This window comes from Heterodontus francisci, chromosome 27 (assembly GCF_036365525.1).
Source record: "Heterodontus francisci isolate sHetFra1 chromosome 27, sHetFra1.hap1, whole genome shotgun sequence".
NCBI lineage: Eukaryota > Metazoa > Chordata > Chondrichthyes > Heterodontiformes > Heterodontidae > Heterodontus > Heterodontus francisci.
The window spans coordinates 7,484,602-7,510,796 of record NC_090397.1 but is presented as its reverse complement, the minus strand read 5'-3'; the positions used below and the strand labels follow the sequence as shown (position 1 = coordinate 7,510,796).

The 26,195-nt window shown below is 45.8% G+C and overlaps 1 protein-coding gene across 7 annotated transcripts in view; it reads left to right on the top strand.

Moving 5' to 3' along the window:
- LOC137384622 (cilia- and flagella-associated protein 54-like) overlaps positions 1-26,195 on the top strand; it is a 712,374-nt gene that overhangs the window by 309,799 nt on the left and 376,380 nt on the right. For 6 of the 7 annotated variants that reach the window (XM_068058758.1, XM_068058757.1, XM_068058761.1 and 3 more), the window contains 5 exons: positions 9,339-9,496; positions 11,097-11,272; positions 12,466-12,693; positions 13,608-13,831; positions 18,380-18,515. In XM_068058758.1, the coding sequence (XP_067914859.1) occupies positions 9,339-9,496; positions 11,097-11,272; positions 12,466-12,693; positions 13,608-13,831; positions 18,380-18,515 (922 nt within the window). The remainder of the gene's footprint in view (positions 1-9,338; positions 9,497-11,096; positions 11,273-12,465; positions 12,694-13,607; positions 13,832-18,379; positions 18,516-26,195) is intronic. The other variant, XM_068058759.1, reaches the window with a different exon arrangement.

Here is a 26,195-nt window from a genome sequence, read left to right as displayed (position 1 = left end):
GCACAGTGGCGCAGTGGTTAGCACCGCAGCCTCACAGCTCCAGCGACCCGGGTTCAATTCTGGGTACTGCCTGTGCAGAGTTTGCAAGTTCTCCCTGTGACCGCGTGGGTTTTCGCCGGGTGCTCCGGTTTCCTCCCACAGCCAAAGACTTACAGGTTGATAGGTAAATTGGTCATTATAAATTGCCCCTAGTATAGGTAGGTGGGTAGGGGAATATAGAGAAGGTGGGGATGTGGTAGGAATATGGGATTAGTGTAGGATTAGTATAAATGGGTGGTTGATGGTCAGCACAGACTCGGTGGGCCCAAGGGCCTGTTTCTGTGCTGTATCTCCAAATAAATAAATAAATAAACTGCTTCCGGGGATGAGGGACTTCAGTTGCGTGAATAGATTGGAGAAGCTGGTGCTGTTCTCCTTAGAGTAGTGCAGATTGAGAGGAGATTTGATTTTCAAAATCTGGACTGGGTAGATAGGGAGAAACTGTTCCCATTGGCAGAAGGGTCAAGAACCAGAGGGCACCAATTTAAGGCAAAAGAACCAACAGCAACAGGAGGAAAAGCTTTTGTTATGCAGTGAGTGGTTAGTGGAGACAGATTCAATCGTGTCTTTCAAAAGGGAATTTAATAAACACTTGAAGAATAAAAATTTGCAGGCTTATGAGGAAAGGTTGGGTGTGTGGGACTAATTGAGTTGCTTTTGCAGAGAGCCAGCATGGAAACAATGGGTCAAATGGCCTTCTTCTATAACCATTCTATGATTCTATGATTTCAAGTATCCTGCCGGTTTACTCTGGGCAATTTGCTGCATAATGATTCTTCAAGTCACATTTAAAGCATTCATTAACTTTTCCTCGGGAATTCAATTTCATCTTCTGCTGATATAATCAGATTTGTTATCTGTGCTTTCGTCATGACTCTGCCTGTCATTAATCCTCCCATTACATTGACGCCTGCGTCTTCTATCTGGAAAATTCTGAAACCTGGTAACTATCGGGTGGGTCTTCTATTCTCTATATCATAGTGCAGAGCTTCATTTGTTCCGAGAAGGTTGGAGGGAATGATTGTTTTCCCAGGAATTTTCTTAAGGCAGCAGACATCTGATCCAACAGTCTCCTTTGAGAGCTGGATGTCAGTTACGATCAGTTGCCTGTCCTTATGAGACAACTTAGCACATGAAGTGATTTCAACGTCAATACCGATCCAGGGATTCTCAGCTTGAGCTTTGTCAAACTTTTGTATAATTTGTTAAAACCCATGACCATCTGTTTTCGGAAAGCTGTCAAATTCTGTCATGGCTTCAAGGGCATTAAACAGACCATCTTGTAGATTTCATTCAGAAATTTTATTAGAAAGTCAAAACCTTCATCACTATCCAACTCAGTGGCATCCATCTCAGAAAATACCTTACCTCTGATTTTACTTCTCTCAGGAAGCAACAATGCGAAGACTATGCCTTGTTTTTCTTTGGTAGAGTGATAACCCATGTCTATATATCAATTTCATTCTTCCACTGGTGATATGGTTCAAACTCCAAAAATATCGGAGGGTAATCCTATCTCGATGATTTCTGTCATTTTTGTCTTTGTCATTTTCTACAATAGCCACCAGGATTTCAAATTGTATGACTGAAATAAAAGAAAGCATGGGGCTGGATTTTACAGACCTCCCGACGTTGGGGAGCGGGGTTGGGGGGGGGTGGGGGGCTGGAAAATGCCTCCAGCAGAGGCCCTCCTCGGCCTTGACATCTGGAAGGCCTGACGTGATCTGGCCGGTGGCAGCAAGGCCTCTTGACAGTCCCCCCGCTGCTAGGCGAGGGGAATCAAATTTCAATACTTAGCGAAATGTAAATAAAGGAATTAATTACCTGCTTGCCTCCGCCATCCATCCTGCTGCAATATTGTTGCCGGTGGCCGGCACTCCCGCGCCTTCTGATCCCCGGGGATCCGAGGCAGAACACTGGTGGGGAGAGGGAAACAAGCAAATTTTACAATGCGGGGGTGGTGAAGGGGGGTAATGTCATTGGTGTAGGGGATGGTGGGAAAGCGTAAAGTTTAAAGTTGATGAACTTTTCGGGGGCGGGGGAGGTTGGGAGCACAAGGTAAGTGTTTTGGTGGGGGAGGGCAGGTAATTAATTCTATAGTTATTGTGGGGGGGGTGTTTGGGAGAGGGCCAGGATCAGTTTCTTTAATTTTCTAAAGTCAGTATTTCTTTAAATATTTAAATTGACATGCAGAGCTTGAAGCCCTTTAAAAATGGCACCAGTGCCTGCGCATAGGTGGCTAATGCCATTGCCGGGGACAGACCGCCCACGCTCTCCATGTCATCGGGGGGCGGTCCACCCTGGCTAATTAAATGAGCCTACACATTTAATATCGCGGCGGCTCCACAAATGCGTGGGCCATCATTGTTTCGGCGGTGGAAATATAAAATACAGCTCATTGTTTCCAACCTCCAGCTTTATGAAACCATTCTCTCCTACCATGTTAAACCGTGCATAGCCAGGTAGTAAAGGATGGAATACTGGAGCCATGTCTTTATACATTTACGAGCTTTTATTTATAGAGACACACATTGAATACCATGCACCTTCAACAAAAAACCTTGTTTCAGCCTGCTCCTCTATGTATTGCGGGAGGATTTGATACAGAAGTAAAGATGTCTTGCTGCGATTGTATAGAGCCTTAGTGAGACTGCACCTTGAGTATTGTGTACAGTTTTGGTCTCCTTACTTGCCATAGAGGGAGTGCAACAAAGGTTCACCAGACTGATCCTTGGGGTGGTGGGATTGTCCCTTGAGGAGAGATTAAGGAGACTGGGCCTGTATTCTCTATAATTTAGAAGAATGAGAGGTGATCTCATTGAAACATAAAATTTCTTACAGGGCTCAACAGGATAGATGCAGGAAGGATATTTCCCCTGGCTGGGGGTGTCTAGAACCAGGGGACACAGTCTCAGAATAAGAAGTAGGCCATTTAGGATCGAAATGAGGAGGAATTCTCTACCCCAGAGGGTGGTGGAGGCTGTCATTGAGTATGTCCAAGACAGAGATCAATAGATTTCTAGATATTAAAAGCATCAAGGGATATAGGGATAGTGCAGGAAAGTGGTATTGAGGTAGAAGAGTAGCCATGATCTCGTTGAATGTTGGAGCAGGCATGAGGGGCCGAATAAGATCATAAGGACATAAGAACTAGGAGCAGGAGTAGGCCATTCAGCCCCTCAAACCTGCCCTGCCATTCAATAAGATCATGGCTGATCTGTCCCAGGCCTCAACTCTTCTTTCGGGCCTGCTCCGCCTAACCCTCGACTCCCCGAGATTTCAAAATTACCTCTTCCTTAAGTACATTTAGTGACCTAGCCTCCACAACTCTCTGAGGCAGAGAATTCCAGAGATTCACCACCCTCTGGAAGAAGAAATTACTTTGCATCTCAGTTTTAAATGAGTTCCCCCTTATTCTGTAACTATGTCCCCTAGTTCGAGATTCCCCCACTAGTGGAAACATCTTCTCAACATCTACCCTGTCAAGCCTCCTTAAAATCTTATGTTTCTGAGATCACCTCTCATTCTTCTAAACTCCAATGAACAAAGGCCTAACCTGTTTAGCCGCTCTTGATAGGACAACCCCTTCATCCCAGGAATCAGCCTAGTGAATCTTTTCTGAACTGCCTCCAATGCTAGTATATCCTTCTTTAAATACACGGACCAAAACTGTACACAGCACTCCAGGTGTGGCCTCACCAACACCCTGTACAGTTGTAACAAGACTTCCCTATTTTTAAACTCTAACCCCCTAGCAATAAAGGCCAAAATTCCATGTGCCTTCCTAATTACTTGCTGCACCTGCATGCTAACCTTTTGTGTTTCATACACATGAACACCCAGATCCCTCTGTACTGCAGTATTTTGTAGTCTTTCTCCATCTAAATAATAATCTGCCTTTTTATTCTTCCTACCAAAGTGGATGACCTCACACTTTCCCACATTGAACTCCATCTGCCAAGTTTTTGCCCACTCACTTAACCTATCGATATCCCTTTGCAGATTCTTTGTGTCCTCATCACAACATGCCTTCCCACCTATTTTTGTATCGTCAGCAAATTTGGATATATTACACTCTGTCCCTTCCTCTAAGTCATTAATATAGATAGTAAATAGTTGAGGCCCTAGGACCGATCCTTGTGGCACCCCACTAGTTACGGCTTTCCAACCTGAAAAAGACCCATTGATCTCAACTCTCTGCCTTGTGTGTGTTAGCCAATCTTCAATCCATGCCAACACATTACCCCCAATACCCTGAGCTCTTATTTTGTGCCTACTCCTGCTTCTTTTTTATATGTTCCTATGTATGTAAGAACAACTGAGTTGCCAATTAATACCCAACACCTGAATATGATTGACACCTAACTGATATGATATTAGCAACATCATCCACAGACAATAGGTCAATTTCACAAGTATGCTGATGACACCTGCTGTACCTCTCCACCATCTCTCTCAACCATTCGGCTTCCTCTGTGTTGTCAGACTTGTTTGCCCAGTCGAGGATAATCATTTATATCCCCCATTTAAACATTGATGTGACTTAGGGAAAATTTCAACTTCAGCAGGGGTGCACGATAGGGGAAGCTGGCACTATTGGATTGATTGCCTGTTACACATCCAGCTCAATTTCCCTTGCAATTCATTTCAGAGGTTGCAGTGGAGGTAGTTGGAGATTCAGGGTGGAGGTAGTTGGGGATTCAGGGTGGAGGCAGGGTGGTGAGGATGAGCATGTGGAGATTGCATTAAGCAGTCAGTTATTGTGGGGTGGGAGATGCAGGTGGTTGTGGTTTGTGGAGGGCAATGAAAGGTTTCAGACAGGGGGAATCAGACAACAATGTGTCTGACAGCATGGTTTTATGAGGTTAGCTTAGGGGCCAGGGGAAGCACTCTTGCTCTTCTTGGTCCACAAGCAGTGCTGCAAATGCATTTACCAACGTCCATGCATTAAAAATAAAAATGTAGGTAAAATGGAGGCTCTTTAAACCATTCTACTGACTGATCTGCCACCTAAGAGTGGTTTGGTTACCCCGTCCTGCCCTCCACCCTTGTAACCCACCTGCGGTAAAACCAGGAGTGAGTAGCTTGGGATTGAGTTTGAGAAATTTAAAGGTTTTATCTCCTACTCACTCTCAATTCAATCTTTGTTGGGGTTAAAAGGGTTCCCGGCTGCAGCCTGCTACAGCTGCTGTTCTCTCCTGGGTGTTTGACCTAAAAACAGAAAATGCTGGAAATACTTAACAGGTCAGGCAACATCTGTGGAGACAGAAACAGAGTATTTGATGAGCCCGCCATTGATTTCGGTGGCGGGTGAAAAGAATGGCAGCCTGTCCGTGCACGTTGCACGCCAACGAGCCACCACGATTCCAAGCGTGGCGGCTCATTTAAATAGCCGGGGCGGGCTGCCCCACCCCGATTACATGGTGGAGGCGGGCTGTCCGTCCCCGGCAGTAGCGTCAACTGCCTATGCGTAGGCGCTGACGCCATTTTTAAAGGGCTGTTAGCCCTATCGGCATTTTTAATATTTAAAGCAAGATTTAATTAAATAAATACATCTCTTTAGCCATTCTCACACACTTCCAATAACAATTAAATTAATTATTTGCCCTTCCCCCCCCCCAAGCACTTACCTTTGCCATCTGACCTTCCCACCCCGCCCAAACTGAATAAACTTTAAGCTACAACACTTCCCACCATCCCCTACATCCATGACGTTAATTTGACCCTGTCCCCGCTCCCCGCCCCCTGCAGTGAGAAACTTACCTCCTTCCCCCTCCCCACCAGTATTGTGCCTCGTTTCCCCAGATGGGGATCTGAAGTCACGGGAGTGCCAGCCACTGGGCCAAAGATCACAGCGGGACAGTTTATTTAAGTTAATTATTTTAATTGATTTAAATTTTCAAATTACAGTCCAGTCGCCCTGCACCAGGGAGCCAACATTCAAGGCTATGGGCCAAGTGCTGGCAAATGGGATTAGGTAGACAGGTCAGGTGTTTTAATGCATCGGTGCAGACTCGATGGGCCAAAGGGCCTCTTCTGCACTGTATTATTCTGTGATTCTGTGCCTCGCTGCCCCCGGGAGCATCTGGTCAGGCACTGCTGGCGCCCAGCTCCTTGTCGGGCCTTATCTGGGGCAAGCTTCAGGCTCCCCCCGCCACGGTACCTGACGTCAAGGACTCCTTAAAATTCAGACCAATGTTTCAGGTCTGTGACCTTTCATCAGAACTGAGAAGAGATAGAAATGTAATAGGTTTTGAGCAAGTGAAAGTGGAGAAGGTGGGAAGAAGAACAAAAGGGAAGTTCTGTGATAGGGTGGAGGGCAGGAGAGATTAAATAATAAAAGGTTTCAGGGTCCAAAGCCAAAGGGAGTGGTAATGGGACAAGTAAAGAAACAAAAGATGTGCCTAAAGGAGGTGTGGAGGGCACGATAGCAGATATCTGAACGCCAAGTAAAGGAATTAATAAACGAGAGAAAAAAAAACAAACCAGCAAAAAATTGAAACAAAATGGGGGCAGAGGTTATGATCTAAAATTGTTGAACTCAGTGTTGAGTCCAGAAGGCTGTAAAATGCCCAGTTGAAATATGAGGTGCTCTTCTTCGATCTTGTGTTGAGTTTCGTTGGAACACTGTAGCAGACCAAGGACAGAAATGTCAGAGTGGGAGCAAGGTGGAGAATTAAAATGACAGCTGACTCGAAATTCGAGGTCATGCTTGCGGACTGAATGTAGGTGTTCCGCTAAGCAGTTAGCCAGCCTACGTTTGGTCTCCTCGGTGTAGAGAAGACCAAATTGTGAGCAGGGAATTCAGTATACTAAATTGAAAGAAGTACAAATAAATCGTTGTTTTACTTAGAAGGTGTGTTTGGGGCCTTGGACGGTGAGGAAGGAGGTCTAAGAGCAGCTGTTGTATCTCCTGCGCTTGCATGGAAAGGTGCCGTAGGAAAGGGAGAGGGCATTGCGGGCAACTGAGGAGTGGACTAGGGTGTCACGGAGGGAACAGTCCCTTCGGAATGCTGAAAGGGGAGGGGCGGAGAAGATATGTTTGATGGTGCCATCCGGCTAGTGGTGGCGGAAATGGTGGAGAATGATTTGTTGAATATGGAGGCTCGTGGGGTGGAAGGTGAGGATAAGGAGAAGCCTATCATGGTTCTGGGAGGGAGGGGAAGGGGCGAGAGCAGAAGTGCATGAAATAGAACGGACATGGTCGAGGGCCTTGTCAACCATGGTTGGGGGGGAATCTTAGGCTGAGGAAAAAGAAAGACACATTGGAAGTGGTACTATGGAAGGTTGCGTCGTCTGAACAGAAAAACTTGGACAATGGAGTTGAGTCATTGCAGGAAGTGGGGTGTGAGGGGATGTTGTCCAGGTAGCTGTGGGAATCCATGGGCTTATAGTGAATATTGGTTGATAGCCTAGCCCCAGAAATAGAGAAGTCAAGGAAGGGAAAGGAAGAGTTGGAGATGGACCATGGGAAGGTGAGAGAAGGGTGGAAATTGGAGGCAAAGCCAATTTTCCAGTTCAGAGTGAGAGCAGAAAATGACACCAATACAGTCACGAATGTACCGGAAAGAAAGGTGAGGGAGGGGACCAATGGAGGACTGGATCAAAGAATGTTCCACATATCCCACAAAAAGGTAGGCATAGCTCATTCCCATAGCAGCACCTTTTATTTGGAGGATGTGAGTGGAGTTGAAGGAGAAGTTGTTCAATCTGAGAACAAGTTCAGCCAGGCTGAGGAAGATGGTGTTGGATGGGGACTGGTTGGGCCTCTGTTCTTGGAACAGGCAGAGAGCCCTCAGACCATCCTGTGGGGATGGTGGTGTAGAGTGCCCATGGTGAAAAAGAAATGGTTTGCACTCAGAAACTGGAAACTTTTGAAGTGACAGAGGGCATTGGAAGGGTCATGGATGTAGGTGAAAAGAGTCTGGACAAGGGGAGAAAAAATGGAGTTGAGATAGGAAGAAGTCAGTTCAGCGGGGCAGGCTGAAATGATGGGTCTACCAGGGCAGTCCTATTTATGGATTTTGGGAAGGGGGTAGAAGTGGACTGTTTGGGGTTGGGAGACTGTGAGGTTGGAGGCCACGGAGGGAAGAACCCCAATAGAGATGAGGTCAGTGACAGCCATTGCTTGATGTTTGGTCGTGGGGCCATGGTCCAGGGGAAGTAGGAGGAAGTGTCAGAGCATCCACAGTATTTTGCTTAGGTTTATTTGCCCTGCTACCGGGTGGGAGACATAACTAAAAAATGATAATGAGATCCTACCGTTAAGTATGGCAGGACCTCCGCATTCCCGGCCTTGCTGGGTTCTTCGGCTGTTTTCAGCCTCCTCCGCTTCCTCCCTGGCTCTTCGTAAATATTGGGTCAGAATATCTCATTTGACAAGTGGGACTGACTGAATAGCTCCATGGAGAGCCATCGTGGACTCGATATGTTGAATGGTCTCCTTCTGCCGTGTAAATGACTAAGACAAATTGAATTGAAACTGAACCATTTTACTTGAACAATTTTCAATGTTAATTTCATACCACATGAACAAAGACATAATAGTCACTTGGAATGCCCGCCTAGTACTACCTATGCAAGAATTATTAGATTATGGCATTGCTTAATAGCTTGGTGACACAGGTTAATTGTTTCTTTCATTTGGGTTTTTGTTTTCTAACATGTATGTCTTTTTTCTAATGTGTCTGTAGATAGGATTGGCTTAACTTGCTTCTTTCTAATATAGTTCATGCAGGGCCACCAGAACAGAAGTCAATTTCCAAACATATAAACCCTGATTTTAACTCATCCTAACTCGCAAACTTTAGGCCACAACCCTTTCAACTCACAGGCCACATTTAATTAGACAAGTCCCAACTCTCACCTGAACGTGGCCACATTGACGTCAGACAGAGTCGGGCAGGTGTGGCAGGAGGCCACTGCCTTTGGTTCCTGTTGTTTCTAGTTCCTATGAAAACCTTTCAAAAAAATTAAATAATTTGACCGTTTTGGCCTTCTGAGTCTGCTGACCCTTGGCGGCAGGTTTCCCTGGCAAGGCCAACACCAAGCGCTGACCTCGTTTATGTCAGTTAAAAAGTAGTTGGCGTCTGAATGACATCACAAACCCTGGCTTTTGAATGGGGTGAGGGCCTAAGACAACATCTCTGAAAGAAAAATTTTCGTCCAAGTCCAAAAAGCAAATTTTCACTCTGTTGCGTTAAATTAAAATTTCTGCAGCAAATGCTGCTCCTCGAGTGACTCGTGTTAAACAAAGTGAGTTTACCTTTAACAGATTGTTGCTTTCATGTTGTTTACAGATATTCCTTTTTGGACCCTGATATTTTTACTCTACATAATTCTGGTGCTCTACTCTTAGACACAGAGAGTGATGGTTCAGAAACGATACGACAAACTCCTGAAATGTCACTGCATTCACTCAGAAGAAATGAAATGCCATCAAAATCAGGACACGGCTGTAGGTTGCACTGCATTTAAAAAATAGTTAGGCTGCTAAACATCCAATTAACTATGTGTGCTTTTTTCAACAAACATTAAAAGAATGTTCCAGAATAATTAAAAGCAGCAGTCGCATGGGCACAACAACCTGCAAGTTCACCTGCAAGTCACACACCATCCTGGCTTGGAAGTATATTGCTGGTCCTTCACTGTCGCTGGGCCAAAATTCTGGAACTCCTTCCCGAACAGCACTGTGGGTGTACCTATAACAACATGCAGTGCAACAGTTCAAGAAGGCAGCTCACTGCCACTTTCTCAAGGGCAATTAGGGACAGGCAGTAAATGCCTCACAATTAAGGCTGCCATCTTTGTTGTATTTGTGAAGCTGGGCACTGAACTATGAAGTACTTGCTCAGCTTTGTCCCTAATGCTTATTGCTTCCACTGGAAGAGTGACTTATTCCAGGTTGTGTTAATTGTAGCATCTGCCTATTGCTTAACAGAAAATATTAGTTCATATACAAAGGAACTGGTTTGGATATTCATTCTGCTGTTAGTGTAACACAGCCAAATGCTAGTGAACTAAAAACAAAGTCAATTACTAGGCATGCAATCAAATTTAATCATAATATTACAAATTCTAAATGGTAAAATGAAAAACTCCACAATACAATGGGTCATTTTGCATCTGATTTGCTGCTGACAGACTAAAATAAATATGCTTGCAGTATCTTTTAAACATCCGACCGAATTTCCAGTGAGAGCTAAGTCATATAAACGTACTGTGTGAAGAAGCATTATGCAGTAGTAAGGATGAGTTGCACATACTCTTTGTGTGGGAATTGGGGAAGTGTTTGCAAACAACCCTTCATGTTAATATATATTAAGCCCCAAACTTTTACATAACTTCGGCAGGAGACCTATGGAGCCCCCAAAGAACCAGGGAGAGCAGCTAAGGTTGGTTCTCCATCTTTTCAGGGTATTTCCCGATTTCCATGTTAGGGTGGAAAAATGGGTTTGGAGTACCAGAATTGTGGGTGAGAACTCCCCAAGCGCATGTGGGCCCCACCAGGAGGGAACTCAGATCTGGCAAGCAGCCTAGACCTTGAAGAAGAAAAACATTTTATTAAAAAAAAATTCTTGATCAGGCCTGATCAGGAGCACTGCAAGCATTGAAGAGGAGGCATTTATTCTCTTTCTCGCCCATAATGCTGGCTGAATTTCTACTGTCGGGGCAGGCAGGCACCACAACTACACCCCCAATGGCACTTACACCTGCCTACCTCATGCAAATATCATTGGCCCCTACAAACTCCACCGGGATCACTGGTCATTGAATTTTGGCCTTTACTGATCAGTCTTTTCTATAGCTCCTCTCTGATAAGGATACAATTCCATGATCACAGATTATTTTTAATGTTAGTTGAAAGGATGTACTAACAGGCCCCATGTACTGTTTAGTTGGAGTGGTATCATTTAAAGCTGTATTGCAAAATCCACTTTAAAAACTCATAACTAGTTAATCTCGTTGTGGCAATACATTTTTTAAAAAAAGCAGATTTCTGAATCTGGTATTGATGTTTATGCCGACCATAATTTATTTGTTGTATAATCTCTTAGTGGAAGGGGACGATGGCATTTCTGAGAGCACCGAAAGTGCTGCGAATACACCACTGACTCAAATCACCACTGAAGAATCTGATCTCTCTCCAGAAGAACCAGGCAAACCAATCACTTCAACCACTTTTATTCTAGACCAATTAAACAAAGCCTTTTTACACTTCAGAAGATCAGTGGTAATTTCCTTAACAAAATATTTTGCTTGATATGAGTAAGGTGATTATCATTGAATTTGTTACTTGTTTGCCTAAAGTTACATTCCTTCCAATGAAAAGAATTAGGTGGTTGATATGTAGACATTGCTTACAAAAATAATTCTGCCTCATTCATTTGGTCTCCATATACAAATAGGCATGGCCATTATCCATGGATAACAATTACCTGCTTCCTGTCCCTTTAAGAAAATCATGCCAAGTGGTCACGCGATCCCTCCCTGTGCAAAATACCTTGTTTTGGGCCATGTGTTAACTTCTTTGCTTACAGCATCAGTGACCGTTTTCTGTTCTGTCGCTCACCAGAAGAAGTACACTGGCATTATTGGTAAGCTGCCTCATCCAAAGTAATTTGTAATATTATTGGACATAAGAGGATAATACCTGACCCTCAATGAGTCCACTGTTGTTGCACTCTGCAATTCCTGGCCAGTGCTCAGGTTATAGGGTTTTGTTGGGAGTGGAAGATATGGACCTCTCTGTGGTGCCTCCAACTCCTTAGCAAAATGCCATTTGTATGCAATTGGACAACCTCAGTGTCTCAATCAGGTACTTTGAGCCTTCATTATTCCAAACACTAGAGCTGAGATCATACTGTCAGTATCTGCTCCATTGTAAAGATCCATCCTTGAAATGGGTAAGCCTCCAGCTAGCAGGTTGGAAGGTGAGACTCACGAGAAAGAGGAGAATGATGAGGATCATGTGCATGATTTGACTTGCTTGAGAAAATTTCAAGTATTCCATGCTCCAGAGTTTAAATAATGTAACTCTGCAATATTTTCTGCTGATTTTTCACAATGGACATGTGAAAAAGCCTATCTGTACATTTAACACGGTCTCTTGGTTGCCCTTTTATACCATGCTGTCAGGTGGAGACAGATTGAATATTTATTCCTTTGATTGGAATTTGTTCTGGTAATATCAGGAATGATGGTCGTGAGAAGCACTATCAGCATTTTCATGGCGTCTAAATGCCCATTTAAAATATCTGTGTCACCTTTGCAGAAATCCTGATTTTTAAAAAAGTATTATTTCCTTGATATTCCCTCTCCGTAGTTACCCATAACGAAGAGTTTCATTAGGTGGGAATAAAACAGCAATATAAACTATATAACTCAAGTTTACATTTTCATTGAAGCATTGTTCTGTAATTTTAGGTGCTTGCACACCGTGGACGCCATTGGACAGCTCTGCAGAATGCCTGTCGACTTCTATGGAACTGTGCACATATTGCAATGATGTACATTACTGGCATGGACTTAGCAAATAAATCCATTTTAACTACAGCCAAAGTCAAGAGTATCCTCTGTCTTCCATTTAACTTTGCCGCACTGGCTCTCCTTGATATGATAGTGGAACTACAGAACACTTACAATAATATCAAGGTAGCAGTTTCAAGATTATACTAAGGAGGCTGGAATGTGGAATCTAAGGCCAGGGAATTCCTGGAAGCTGTTCCTGCTCTGTTAATAGCAGCAGTGAAAGACGGAAGCAGTTCTGAGTAATTTCCAAGAAATTTGAAGAGAAACCGTTTTAGTGGAGAAATGGAGTTTTAACATGAATCATCAGAAAAGCCAAAGGAGTGTGTCCTGTGTCACACCAAGTCCCGTTCACCCATCACCCCTGTACTTGCTTACCTACGTTGGCTTCCGGTTAAGCAGCACCTGTATTTAAAATTCTCATCCTTGTGTTCAAATCCCTCCATGGCCTCTCCCCTCCATAGCTCTGTATACTCTGCTAGGCCTACAACCCTGAGAAATACCTGCACTCCTCCAATTCTGGCCTTTTGAGCATCACCGATATTAATTGCTCCACCGTTGGTGGTCGTGCCTTCGGCTGCCAAGGCCTTCAGCTCTGGAACTTCCCCTCCCCAAACCTCTCTGCTTCTCTACCTCCCTTTTCTCCTTTAAGTCACTCTTTAACACCTGCCTATTTTGATCAAGCTCTTGGTTTTCTGCTGTAATAGTTGAGTGGCCTGGTGTTCAGTTTTGTTTAATAATGCTCCTGTGAAGCAGCTTGGGACGCTGATGTATAAATGCAAGTTGTTGTTATTTTTATTGGCAAAGCTTGTAACTTTGCAATTCAACTGTGTTCATATTTTAAACTGGCCAGTAATTGCAGTGTGGAAGTGTTTTTCTTATGATCTGCATCAGGCTCATCAATTTCATTTTCTTCCTTTACGGTAATGGTGGAAATGTCAAATACATTTCAGTTTATATAATTACATTTCATGTAGGTGAATCATTTTCTGCACTTTTATGCAATGATTAACTTCAACGTTATATTTTTTCTTAATCAGTTTGTTGATCCAGATGACGTCTTTAGTGTACCTAGCTGTGTGGGAGATATATCAGATGATGAAGGTGGATTTAATTTGAAATTTGAACAGCCATTTGACGATGTAAATGTGGTTGACTTACACTTAGTGTGTGCCGTGGTGCAGTACTCTATAGAATTGCTCTGCAATCAAAAAAAATGGGAATCCTTAGTCTACTTAGCCATCTACTTCAACGCAGTTACACAGTGAGTGATGTTTTAATCTTCTGCCCCATTTTATTTTGTGTTTTTCTATCGTTTAAGGAGAGATGCACTGTGGTGGCTAGTCCCACAAATTTCCCTCACTCCCAGTGGTGAAGCACCTTGATTTCACCTTGTGTTTCCTCCAAATGAACAGCAAAGCATGGGAAACTTGCTTCGTGATTGAAATATTGTGCAGTATTTTATCGCAGTCAACGTATCGCCACCAAATTATTGAGTGTGTTATTTGAACAAAGATGTAACTTCATTTGAAATAATGGGCTCGATTTTACTGAGGGCTTTGGAATCCTGACGTTGGCACCAAATAAGGTTCCTGAGTCCACACTTGAAGGCAGCAGGATCATCTTAGCGATTTTACTGGAGGTGGTCCTAATTGGCCATCTCTGGGCCTGCCATCCATTAAAGACACTGACAGACTCCTGATGCTGCCAGTGCGATCAGAGGGCCACAGCTCTGAAGCCTTAGCAGTACCACCCGGAGAGGTAGATGCTGCTGAGGCAGGTTGTGATGGAAACTCCCGGAGAGTTAAGCATAACTTAAAATTTAGGATAGCTGAGGGGGAAGGCCCTACTGATTGCAGGGCAAATCCCACCAGCAGGATTGTGGGGGCTGCGAGGGCTCCGGTGGCCCTCTGTGGGCATGGAGCTTCAGGCTCCGGTGGCCCTCCCGACTGCTCCAGGAGGCCAGCTCCAAGAAGCTGGTGGCCTCCCCTCGCAGCAGGGGCGCCACCCTGCCGGCGGCAAAATGCCAGCAGCCCCATGAAATGGCCCTTCATAGAGCCTTTAAATATACAAATTGGCTTCCCGCCTCCTCGGAGCAGGCTGCCAGTCCACATTGCAGCCCACCGCTGAGAAACTCCCCCGGCATTGGGACTGCATAGGCAGCCGTCCTGACACGGCTCCCCACTATTATACCAGCCCCTTCACCTCTGTTTCTGCCACCTGGGGGCCAGTAAAATTCTGCTTCGATGATGTGGAGGGGGCAGGCGATCCGTCCCCGGCAACAGTGTCCGGTGCAACTACACAGACGCCGGCACCAGTTTTAAAGGGCTTCCAGCCCTCCAATGTAATTTGAATTTTTAAAGAAACCTCATTGTGAAAAACTAAATAAAGTTATCGCAACCCCCTCTCCCCCACAATGACCATAAAATTTATTACTTGCTGTCTCCCATCCAATAAAACGTACCTTACGATCCCGACCTTCCCCCCTCAAAGTTCATAAACAATGAACTTTACCCCTTCCCACCATGCCCTAGACCAATCAGAAAGGTTTCACCCCGCTTCCCTCCCGCCCTGAAAGCTCCCCACCAGTGTCCCGCATCCAGCACGGGGGTACCGGCCACCGACTGTAATATCGGAGGAGGACAGCCGGCGGGACAAGATAAGTAATTATTTGTTCATTTTAATGTATTAACATATTTAAATGAATGTCCCATTGCCGAGTGCCAGAGGGGCCACCACGAAGCCTGGCCATCGCCAGCAGTATGGGGCCGGGTCTTCCTGGTGCCAAGGCCTGTGTTGGCCTCTCCCAGAGGCATTTTCTGGGCCCCCTCGCCATGACCCCCGAGGTTGGGGGCCTCGTAAAATCTAGCCCAACATTTCAGGTCGAGGACCTTTTATCAGAACTGAGAAAAGTTAGAAATTTAATAGGTTTTAAGCAAGGGAAGCGGGTGGAAAAAGAACAAAAGGGGAAGGTCTGTGATTGGGTGAAAAGCAGAGAGATTAAATGACAAAAGGAATGAAACTCAAGGAAAAAGGGTGTGGTAATGGGGCAAGTAAAGAAACAAAATGTGTAAATGGAAATAGCAGAATCATTAGCAACAGATGCTTTCCAAAAAATGAGGTAGATGTTATGAACTCAATGTTGAGTCTGGAAGGCTATAAAAGTGTCGTTGCCGTTTGTCAAACGTATGATGAGCTTCATTAGAACAGTACAGGAGGCTGAGGACAGAGAGTGAGAATGGGACGGAGAATTAAAATGGGACGCAGAAACTCGGGGTCATGCTTGTTCGTGAGCAGCAAACAGGGAAGCAGTGTCTGGGGCCCTGGATAGTGAGAAGAGAAGAGGTAAAAGGGCAGGTGTTGCATGGGAAGTTGCCATGAGAAGGGATGTTGGGGATGATTGAAAAGTGGACCACGAAGTCACGGAGGGAATGGTCCCTTTGGAATGCTGAAAGGGGAGGGTGTTTGGTGTGGCATCACGCTGGAGGTTGCAGAAATGGCAGAGGATGATCCGTTGAATGTGGAGTCTGGAGGGTTGGGAGATGAGGACAAGGGAAATTATGTTGTGGTTCTGGGAGGAAGAAGAAGAGTTCCCCTCCTTTCCTGAGCAAGTTCTTTCGTTTATTTACACCTCTTAACTCAGTTATTTCTTTTAAATTACTGGATCACTTGAATTGCATTTAAAAAGTTACACATAGCAAGTTTCCACGAACAACAATGCAATAGTGGCCAGATAATCCATGGGGATTGATTGTATCCTTTTAATGCCATTGCTTTCTCTAATTTACTGTATAATGTGAATTTTTCAACGGTGCAAAGAAATTACTTTGAATTAACAATAGATTTTTGCCTATTGAGGGAATCAAGAGATATGAGAAGAGCACAGTAAGGTGGATTTGAGGTAGAAGATCAGCCATGATCTTACTGAATAGCGGGGCAGACTCAAAGGGCCGAATGGCCTACTCCTATTTTTATGTTCCTAATTTCTGTGGGATAGCACCTATCCCTTGTTTGACACTTCCTTACAGGTGGCTTGAATGAGATGAGGCACTGGATACTGCATAGGCTATGGGCCCTGACAACATTCTGGCAATTGTACTGAAGACTTGAGCTCCTGAACTGGCCGTGCCCCTAGCCAAGTTGTTTTAGTACGGCTTCAATACTGGCATCTACCCAGCAATGTGGAAAGTTGCCCAGGTGTGTCCTGTACACAATAAGCAGGACAAATCCAACCCAGCCAATTACCGCCCATCAGTCTACTCTCAATCATCAAAATGATGGAAAGTGTCTTCGACAGTGCTATCAAGCACCACTTACTGAGCAATAACCTGATCCCTGACACTCAGTTTGGGTTCCGCCAGGGCCACTCAGTTCCTGATCTCATTACAGCCTTGGTCCAAACATGGACAAAACATGGCTAAATGCAAGAGGTGAGGTGAGAGTGACTGCTCTTGATATTAAGGCAGCATTTGACTGAGTGTGGCATCAAGGAGCCCTAGTAAAACTGGAGTCAATGGGAAACAGGGGTAAACTCTTCGCTGGTTGGAGTCATACCTAGCACAAAGGAAGATGATTGTGGTTGTTGGAGGTCAATCATCTCAGTCCCAAAATATCACTGCAGGAATTCCTCAGGGTTGTGTCCTAGGCTCAACCATATTCAGCTGCTTCATCATTGACCTTACATCCAACATAAAGTCAGAAGTGGGGATGTTTGCTGATGATTGCACAATGTTGAGCACCATTTGCAATCCTCAGATATTGAACCAGTCTGTGTCCATATGCAGCAAGACCTGGACAACATTCGGGCTTAGGCTGATCAGCGGCGAGTGACGTTTGCATCACACAAGTGCCAGGCAGTGACCATCTCAAACCATCTCCTCTTGACATTCAATGGCATGACCAATGCTGAATCCCTACTATCAACATCCTGGGGTTACCATTGACCAGAAACTGAACTGGACCAGCCATATAAGTACTGCGGCTACAAGAGCAAGTCAGAGGCTGGTAATTTTCCGGTGACTAACTCGCCTCCTGAGTTACCAAAGTCTGTCCAGCAGCTACAAGGCACAAGTCAGGAGTGTGATGGAATACTCTCCACTTGCCTGGATGGGTGCAGCTCCAACAACACTCAAGAAGCTCGTCACCATCCAGGACAAAGCAGCTTGCTTGATGGGCACTGCATCCACTGCCTTCAACAAGGCAATTTATTATGGGGAACAAAGAAATGGCTGACCAACTAAATGCATACTTTGGTTCTGTCTTCACAAAGGAGGACACAAATATCATACCAGAAATGTTGGGAAACACAGGGTTTAGTGAGAAAGACGAACTGAAGGAAATCCGTATTAGCAGAGAAATTGTGTTGGGGAAATTAATGGGATTGAAGGCCGATAAATCCCCAGGGCTTGATGGTCTGCATCCCAGAGTACTTTTCCCAAGAATTGTGTTCTTTTCCCAACTCAGGCACCTGATAGTAGAGAGCAGATCATTCTTGTCCTCCTATCCCTATTTCCAGAACTGGGCACAGTACTCTAGATTTGGATCAAGCAGAGCACTGTATGGTTTAAGTGTTACTTCCTCTCAGTTTTATCTCACATTCTTGGCCAGGTAGTTGTGAATTCAGTTTGCTTTGTTGATTGCCATTGCAGATGATGCAGAAAACACCCTGCCCACCCACCTTCATGTGGCAAATCACAGCCTCAAATAGGGAATGGAATATTTTGGACTTCAGTCATTGTCTTTCCAGCTCTTTAAAAGCAGTATATCACAAAGTTATTTTATATGCTGATTTCTTGCTTTGTCTGCTTACTAGTGAACGGTACACTCAGAAAGTCACTCCTCTCTTGGTCTATGCCCAAAACCAACTTCGGAAAAGAATCAGTGAGTACAATGGTCCGCCTCCTCCACAGCCTCATTTTGTTGAAGCTGCAGTCAACTCAGGAACAATTGTAAGTATCTACTTCATCTGTTGTGTTTTTTATGATAAATTACTTCGAAGTTTACTTATATCCCACATGCTAGGCAGAGGAAAAAGGGGGGGAAGACTGTGATCCTGGATCATTGCTCTTTTTTGCTGCACACATTGGGCATGTTCCTCAAGGGGAAGAGCAATTATAACTGGGGCAGATGAAAGTATGTAAATTGAATGGCAATGAGGCACAGATGTTGTCATTGCTCCTCCCATCTCATTTTGCTCAGTCTGCATTTAGCAGGGCCACAATGCAGGGATGCCCATAACAAGTGGTCCTTAGTGTTTAAGCCCAGCCTTCTTCAGATTAGAGGATCCAAGAAGAAGTACACTGCAAACATTTGGAAGTATCAAAATGACTCATAGCTTTTCTTTTGCATGGCCAGCATATACAGGCATTCTGAAGTTGGCTACTATCAATGCTGATGCAAGCCTCGGCTGATACAGTTTCTTCCCTCATTTTTGTCCCTAGCCCCTTCCAGGAGCCTTTCCTATGCCAGTACTGTCTACATACCTGATTCATAAATACCGGCAGGTTCAAATCTCATCAGTCAGTTTGTACTTCAGGTGTGCTTAGTCTAACATGCTCAGTTAGAGGTTCGAGGTGGGAAGAGAGGGAAACATGTCTCTGAAAAGCATTGAGAAGGTAGCAAACCAAAAGAAGTGAGCTGAGCACTGAGATGAATCAGGCAGATTTATCACTGCAGGTTGAATTTGGAAGCTGTTGCTATCCCAATATACAGGCTGTCTATTGCATTTCTGACACTTTGGGCGGACTTTTCCCAGTCAGATAGAGGCGTGTTCAGGAGAAACTAGGGTGAGAAAGTTCCAGAAAAGGACCTCGGATTGGGAGCCCAAAGTGATCCTGCCCTCTTCTGGCTTTCCCCAGAGCAGCTTGTGAGTCCAGCGGGAAACCCTCATGGGTCTGGCGGGAAACCAACTCAAGTAGTTTGAAAAGCAATTAGGAGCCTTTTTAAGCATGGAATCCCTCTTTGCCAACAGTGCATGGGTCACACGCTGTGGGCTGGATTTTACATGGAATCGGAGATGGGGGGGGGGGGACACAGAGTATCACGACAGATGGCAGGGGGGCGGCGGGGTGGAGGGCCCGTCGTCTCCCCATCACCCAGCGATCTTCCAGGGGCCAGGATAGACCAACGACAGCCACTGTTACGAATAGGTAGATAATTTTCAATCCAAATTTTTCTGTTTTCAACAACCTGTCCATAAGCATAGTGTGATTTAAATATCCCTTTTTTTAAAAAAAAAGAAACCCTGATGGGGAATTTCTTCACTCCCTCAGTTTGTGAACCCTGACTTTTAAAGGACCGAAACAACACTATTTTTAAAGTTAAAAAAAAAAAGTGGGGTTTATTAACACACACTCTTAAACTCAGAGGGTGTTAACTTTGCAACGCACGCTCACAAACATACAAGGAAAGGTAAAGGCATCAAGAAGGTCAAGGATATTTACCAAGTAGAAAATAGTTTAATTCCAAACTGATGGGAGCCCCAGTTGAAATCAAAGTCCTTTTTTTTCGAACTTAAAAGTCCAAAGTTGGAATTAACTGATTGGAAATGCTGAGTGGAGTAGAAGTTGTTAGAAATTTCACTTAAACTTCCTTCTTTTGCACTTTTGGAGATATGCTGAGGAAGCTTAGTTCTTGATTTCACTCTTTTCGACGAGAGAGAAACTGGCAGAGAGCGGAGATAGATTTCTTGCTGCTTTTCAGACTGTGGATTTTTTCTTCTTGCAGGCAGAGCCCCGGAGACAGTGAGGTTCACTGTTTCAGGGCAGCAGTTTCTTGTACGAGCTGTTCTCTTTAAACTGAAACTGTTTCAAAATTAGACAGGCTAAAAAGGGTGGCTTCTAGTTCATGTGACCAGACACCTTCAAGTAGCTTTCCCACCTCCTGTTGGTGAAGTGATCTCCCCCCCCCCCTCCACCTTAAACAAGTTGAACACAGAAGTAAATCAACTTAACATGCTGTGTATAATGACAGCTGACAATAACACCTATTGCATAAAAATACTATCATTTACAGTTGATTTTCATCCGTTCATGACACCGCCCAGAGGCCGATTGAAGCCCTTAAGTGGCCTATTAATTGCCAATTAAGATCCTCTTCCCGCTGCCATTCGGATCTTATCAATTTTTGGCCTACGGAGGACCCCCTCTAGGAACCAATTCACCCCTGGGACCCCCCCCCCCCCCACTCCCTGGACTGCAAGACCACTCCCCAGCCCTCCTCGCTGGGGCCTTCTGGACTGGTTCCGGTGACCCCGCCTCACTTACCTGTCTGCTTGCCTGGGTCCAAGGCCTCTGCAGTACCGGCAGTGGCCACCATTCCTGGTGGTGCTGCCGATATTGCTGAACTGCTGGCCCTCTGATTGGCTGGCAGTTCATCTTTAAAGGGCCAGGGATCCCATTTCCTGAGACTTCCATTTAAGAACAAATTCGTGAAGCGTTCCATATTTTTGGGCGGCACAGTGGCGCAGTGGTTAGCACCGCAGCCTCACAGCTCCAGCGACCCGGGTTCAATTCTGGGTACTGCCTGTGCGGAGTTTGCAAGTTCTCCCTGTGTCTGCGTGGGTTTTCGCCGGGTGCTCCAGTTTCCTCCCACCACCAAATGACTTGCAGGTTGATAGGTAAGTTGGCCATTATAAATTGCCCCTAGTGTAGGTAGGTGGTAGGGGAATATAGGGACAGGTGGGGATATGGTAGAAATATGGGATTAGTGTAGGATTAGTATAAATGGGTGGTTGATGGTCGGCACAGACTCGGTGGGCCGAAGGGCCTGTTTCAGTGCTATATCTCTAAATAAATATATAAATAAACACTGGAGGATCGCTCCGGGGGGACCACGAAAAAGCAGAGGCGGGGCTCTCCCTGCCCTTTCGGCCCAGCGTCAGGAGCCCTGCCTCCAGCTCAGAATCCAGCCCTGTGTCTGCAGCTTGCCAGATTAGAGAAGGTGAATGCACAGCAGGAAGTCATTCTAGAGTAAAACTGACCTGACATGAGCAGTATAAAGGGTGAAACCAATAAACTTGTTGTCAGTCACAGTGAAAGGCTTGTGCTGGTAGGAGCAGTTCCTTCAGCCTAAACTCAGTAATTTTGTTGGGCACAGCAACTTTGTACAACTTATTGCAATTTAAATGTAATCTTACCTTATTGCCAGTGAGACTTCCCTATGATGTGGGGTCTACATATTCTGAAATTGACAGGACCTTTGAGGAGGAGGTGCAGTGTCCTCCAGCTCAGCAGCCACAGTGGCACGGTCAGCAATTCTAGCAGCAGCAGCAGCAGCTGCTGCCTTCTCCACAGCCACATGCAGCTCCACAGGACAGAGGGCATGGACACAGGGCTGCACCATGAAGGAGGGTCTATAGGCCAAGGGCCACTTCCTCCACATTTTTTGAACAGCAGTGCCTCTGAAAGCTTAGGCTTTCCTGCCAGCTGGTCGCAGACCTCTACAGTTCTTTGAAGAAGACCTCCACCCAAGAGGAGCAGGTGGTCACTCATTGCCCATGGCTGTCAAGGTGACCACAGCCCTCAATGTCTTTGCGCTGGGTCCATCCAGGGTCCATGCTGGTCCATGTAGGATCTCATAATCTGCAGCCCAAAGCTGCATCAGCCAGGTCAATTATGCCTTGTTTGGGAGGGCTTCCAACTATATCAATTTTGAGATGAATGAGGCCACTCACACCGGAGGGCTGTCAACTTTGTTTCCCTCGCAGAAGTTCCTTAGGTTAAGAGAGATAGCGAGGTTCACGGTTTCAAGGCAGCTGTTACTTGTATCAGATATCAGAACAGCCTGACATATTTATCAATCGGAAGAAATTCCACTCCTTTAATGTGCAGCTGGTATGTGACCACTGTAAGGAGATAATACAAGTGTATGCCAAGTATCCAGAGAGCTTCTGTGACTCGTTCATCCTTCGGCAGCTTCAGGTTCCATAGCTCTCTCTCCACCAGGCAGCCTCAGATGGTTGGCTGCTGTGCGACAAGGGATACCCATTCAAGACCTGGCTAATGACCCCAGTGAGGAACCCCACCACAGAGGCACAGGAGAGATACACCCAGAGGGACACAATCGCAAAATGAGGTTCTGCTGCCTTACCGATCTGGAGGCACCCTTCAATATGGCCCAGCAAGGGCCTCCCAGATCTTAGTGGTCTGCTGTGCCCTTCACAACATGGTACTGCAGAGACCGGAGCTGGTACCAGAGGAAGGTGGAGAGCACCCAGCATCCTCAGAGGAGGAGCATCCTGAAGTGTTGTTAGTGTTTGCAGCCGCTGATCCACCTGCCAGAGAACACATGACACACTCATCGAGGCACGCTTCACTTGAAAAGTGTGCTTGCAGCATTACAGGCTTTCCATTAAGACCCTTGTGCAAAACCCCCAACCACCACCCCCAGCAGCAAACCTTCTTACAGACATGTATCCATCCATCAATTGCACAGCTTTAACTCCTTATCAATGCGGCTCATGCCAATCATTGGAATTTAGCTGACCAGTGTCAATGGGGGATTCAACAAAGTAGAAGCTATGACAATAATTAACTCACAAAAATTTGTTCTGCCCTTAATGCTCATTATTGTGATGAAACTCTGACAATGTAATAAGCACCCAAGTGATTCCCTTTGCGCAGCTAAGACCTTTACCTCGTATGTTTTTATTACTTCTAGGTGGTGCCATCCCTGTGGCTTCAGCAAAGCTAGAGGCAAGCTGCTCATTCTCCTGCAGGAAATGCCTGTGGTAGATGCTGTCTGGGTTTTGAGGCCCATGAGGACTCCACCACAGACTGCCCCACCTGCACCTGTGCAGAGGTAGACTCTGTCATCGGGGCAGGACACAGCATGTCACAGGGGGTGAGGGCAAGGGCCGGGAAGTGGGTGTGCCTTGAGAAGAGCACACACTGCCATCAGCCTTTCTCTATCTTCCTTCTCAGGGCCCACTTGCACATCCCTGTTAACCAAGAATGGAAGAACACTTGGCTGCATGTGAGTGTGGTTTCTATGTGGAAATTGATATTGTGCAACCTGGCAGCCAGAGTGCAGGCCATTGGTGTGGGCCAGAATGCGCTTAGTGGCCTGATGCATCTGATTCTCCTTTCAATGGAGGTGGTCATCAGTACAAATGCCTGAGCCATCAAGGCATTCATGCTAGAGATGGACCCCTCCATTTTCTGTGCAAAGGTGTGCACTGCCTCTGGAAATGCTGACTGATGCACACACATCTCCAGTTGTTGCCCCACCAGTACCCTTACCCCTGAGGCTCAGCATCTGTGTCCAGCTAAGCAGAGCTTGAAGTGTCCTGCGCCCTCTGCACTGCTCTCCCTGCCTCTAGCACCTGCTCTTGCTCACAAGTGATGTGCTTCTCACCATGTGCCACCCTATCTAACTGAGAGATTGGACCCATCAATGTGTGTGTATGAGCATTCAGGAGTCATGTGACACTGCATCCTCAGCAAGCTTGTCCTTCTCTGAGGAGACCATGGGCTCCTCTCTCATCTCCTGTGCCGGCTCCAGCAAGGCACCGGTGGGAGATGAAAGACATGAGTTACTGCTTAATGTAGATGAAATAGGGCTCCAAGGTAGCATAGTGCAGATAATGACAGTTAATGTATTGGGGGCATTGATTCAACATGAATGACAGTTAAATGCCAAGTGGCAGTGTGATATCTAATGATGTCACCAGGTCTCTGGGCCACCCTGAACTCTCTATCTGCAATCACCTGTACTGGTTATCTCAGGGGCTTGTTCCTCCATCGATGTCATGGTGGCCATGGCTGCAGCTCCACCCCTGGATCTCTGGCTTTCCCTGGAGTTTGGGCTCTCTTTTCCTGCAATGAGAAAAAGCAGAGAGTTCAGATTCTGAGGAGTTTACTGATTGGTGAGAATGGAAGGTAGGCATTTGAGGAGGGTGACTGAGGAATGGGAGTGAGAGGGCAATAGGTTGCGGCTGAGTGTGTGTTGTCTGTTGAGATGCAGATTTGAGGAAGAGGCTGGAAAGAAAGGAATGTGTATGACAGCAAGCTGTTGTTCAAAGGCGTGCTGTGCAGAAGACTGTTGGGGAGCTAGAGAGGGATGGCTGCCAGCTGAGAGTTGCATAACTTCACCTTGTCAGATCTCATGAGATCATTGAACCTTTTCCAGTACTGCATTCAGGTCCTCGGTTCACACTCCTGCACTTCACCGCCTCAGTCACTTTTAGCCACGCCTGCTTCGTGAGGCTGTCTGACCTCCTCCTGCTGACCTGATGGACTTCTGTCTATGCCCTCATTGCTGGAATCGTGACCCCCAGGATGAGTCAGTGAACTGGGAGAGCAACCTTTCCACATCTTGGATCTGCGCTCCTGCTCTTTCCTCCCTCACACTGGACATTTTCCTCCAAACAGTGCTGCCATTGTGAATTTTGCCAGTGCCACTTTAAATAGAGATCCTTCATTGGTGCATTAGCTGCATCATCATGGGCCGTCTTTGATTGGTCGGGGAACCCAGAGGTGGGCTGCTAATTGGTTTGAACAAAGAACAAAGAACAGTACAGCACAGGAACAGGCCATTCGGCCCTCCAAGCCTGCGCCGATCTTGATGCCTGCCTAAACTAAAACCTTCTGCACTTCCGGGGTCCATATCCCTCTATTCCCATCCTATTCATGTATTTGTCGAGATGCCTCTTAAACGTCTCGATGGTATCTGCTTCCACCACCTCCCCTGGCAACAAGTTCCAGGCACTCACCACTCAAGTAAAGAACTTGCCTCGCACATCCCCTCTAAACTTTGTCCCTCTCACCTTAAAGCTATGTCCCCTAGTAACTGACTTTCCACCCTGGGAAAAGCTTCTAACTATCCACTCTGTCCATGCCGCTTATAACTTTGTAAACCTCTATCATGTCGCCCCTCCACCTCCGTCGTTTCAGTGAAAACAATCCGAGTTTATCCAACCTCTCGTCATAGCTAATGCCCTCCAGACCAGGCAACATCCTGGTAAACCTCCTCTGTACCCTCTCCAAAGCCTCCACGTCCTTCTGGTAGTGTGGTGACCAGAATTGCACACAATATTCTAAGTGTGGCCTAACTAAGGTTCTGTACAGCTGCAACATGACTTGCCAATTTTTATACTCTATGCCCCGACTGATGAAGGCAAGCATGCCATATGCCTTCTTGACTACCTTATCCACCTGCATTGCCACTTTCAGTGACTTGTGGACCTGTATGCCCAGATCTCTCTGCCTGTCAATACTCCTAAGGGTTCTGCCATTTACTGTATACTTCCCACCTGCATTGGACCTTCCAAAATGCATTACGTCACATTTGTCCGGATTAAACTCCATCTGCCATTTCTCTGCCCAAGTCTCCAACCGATCTATATCCTGCTGTATCCTCTGACAATCCTCATCACTATCCGCAACTCCACCAACCTTTGTGTCATCCGCAAATTTACTAATCAGACCAGCTGCATTTTCCTCCAAATCATTTATATATGACCGCAATTGTTGACAACGCGATCGGTAGGTGGCGCTGTTTTGGCACATGCGCAAATAACAGCATGTGCCACGAAAACGTCACAGCTTGCGACTGTAGCAGCTGCCAGGACTAAAGATGGCGCTGCTCAAAGAATCACAGAGATGAAACCTAACAAACACGTGGCAGAA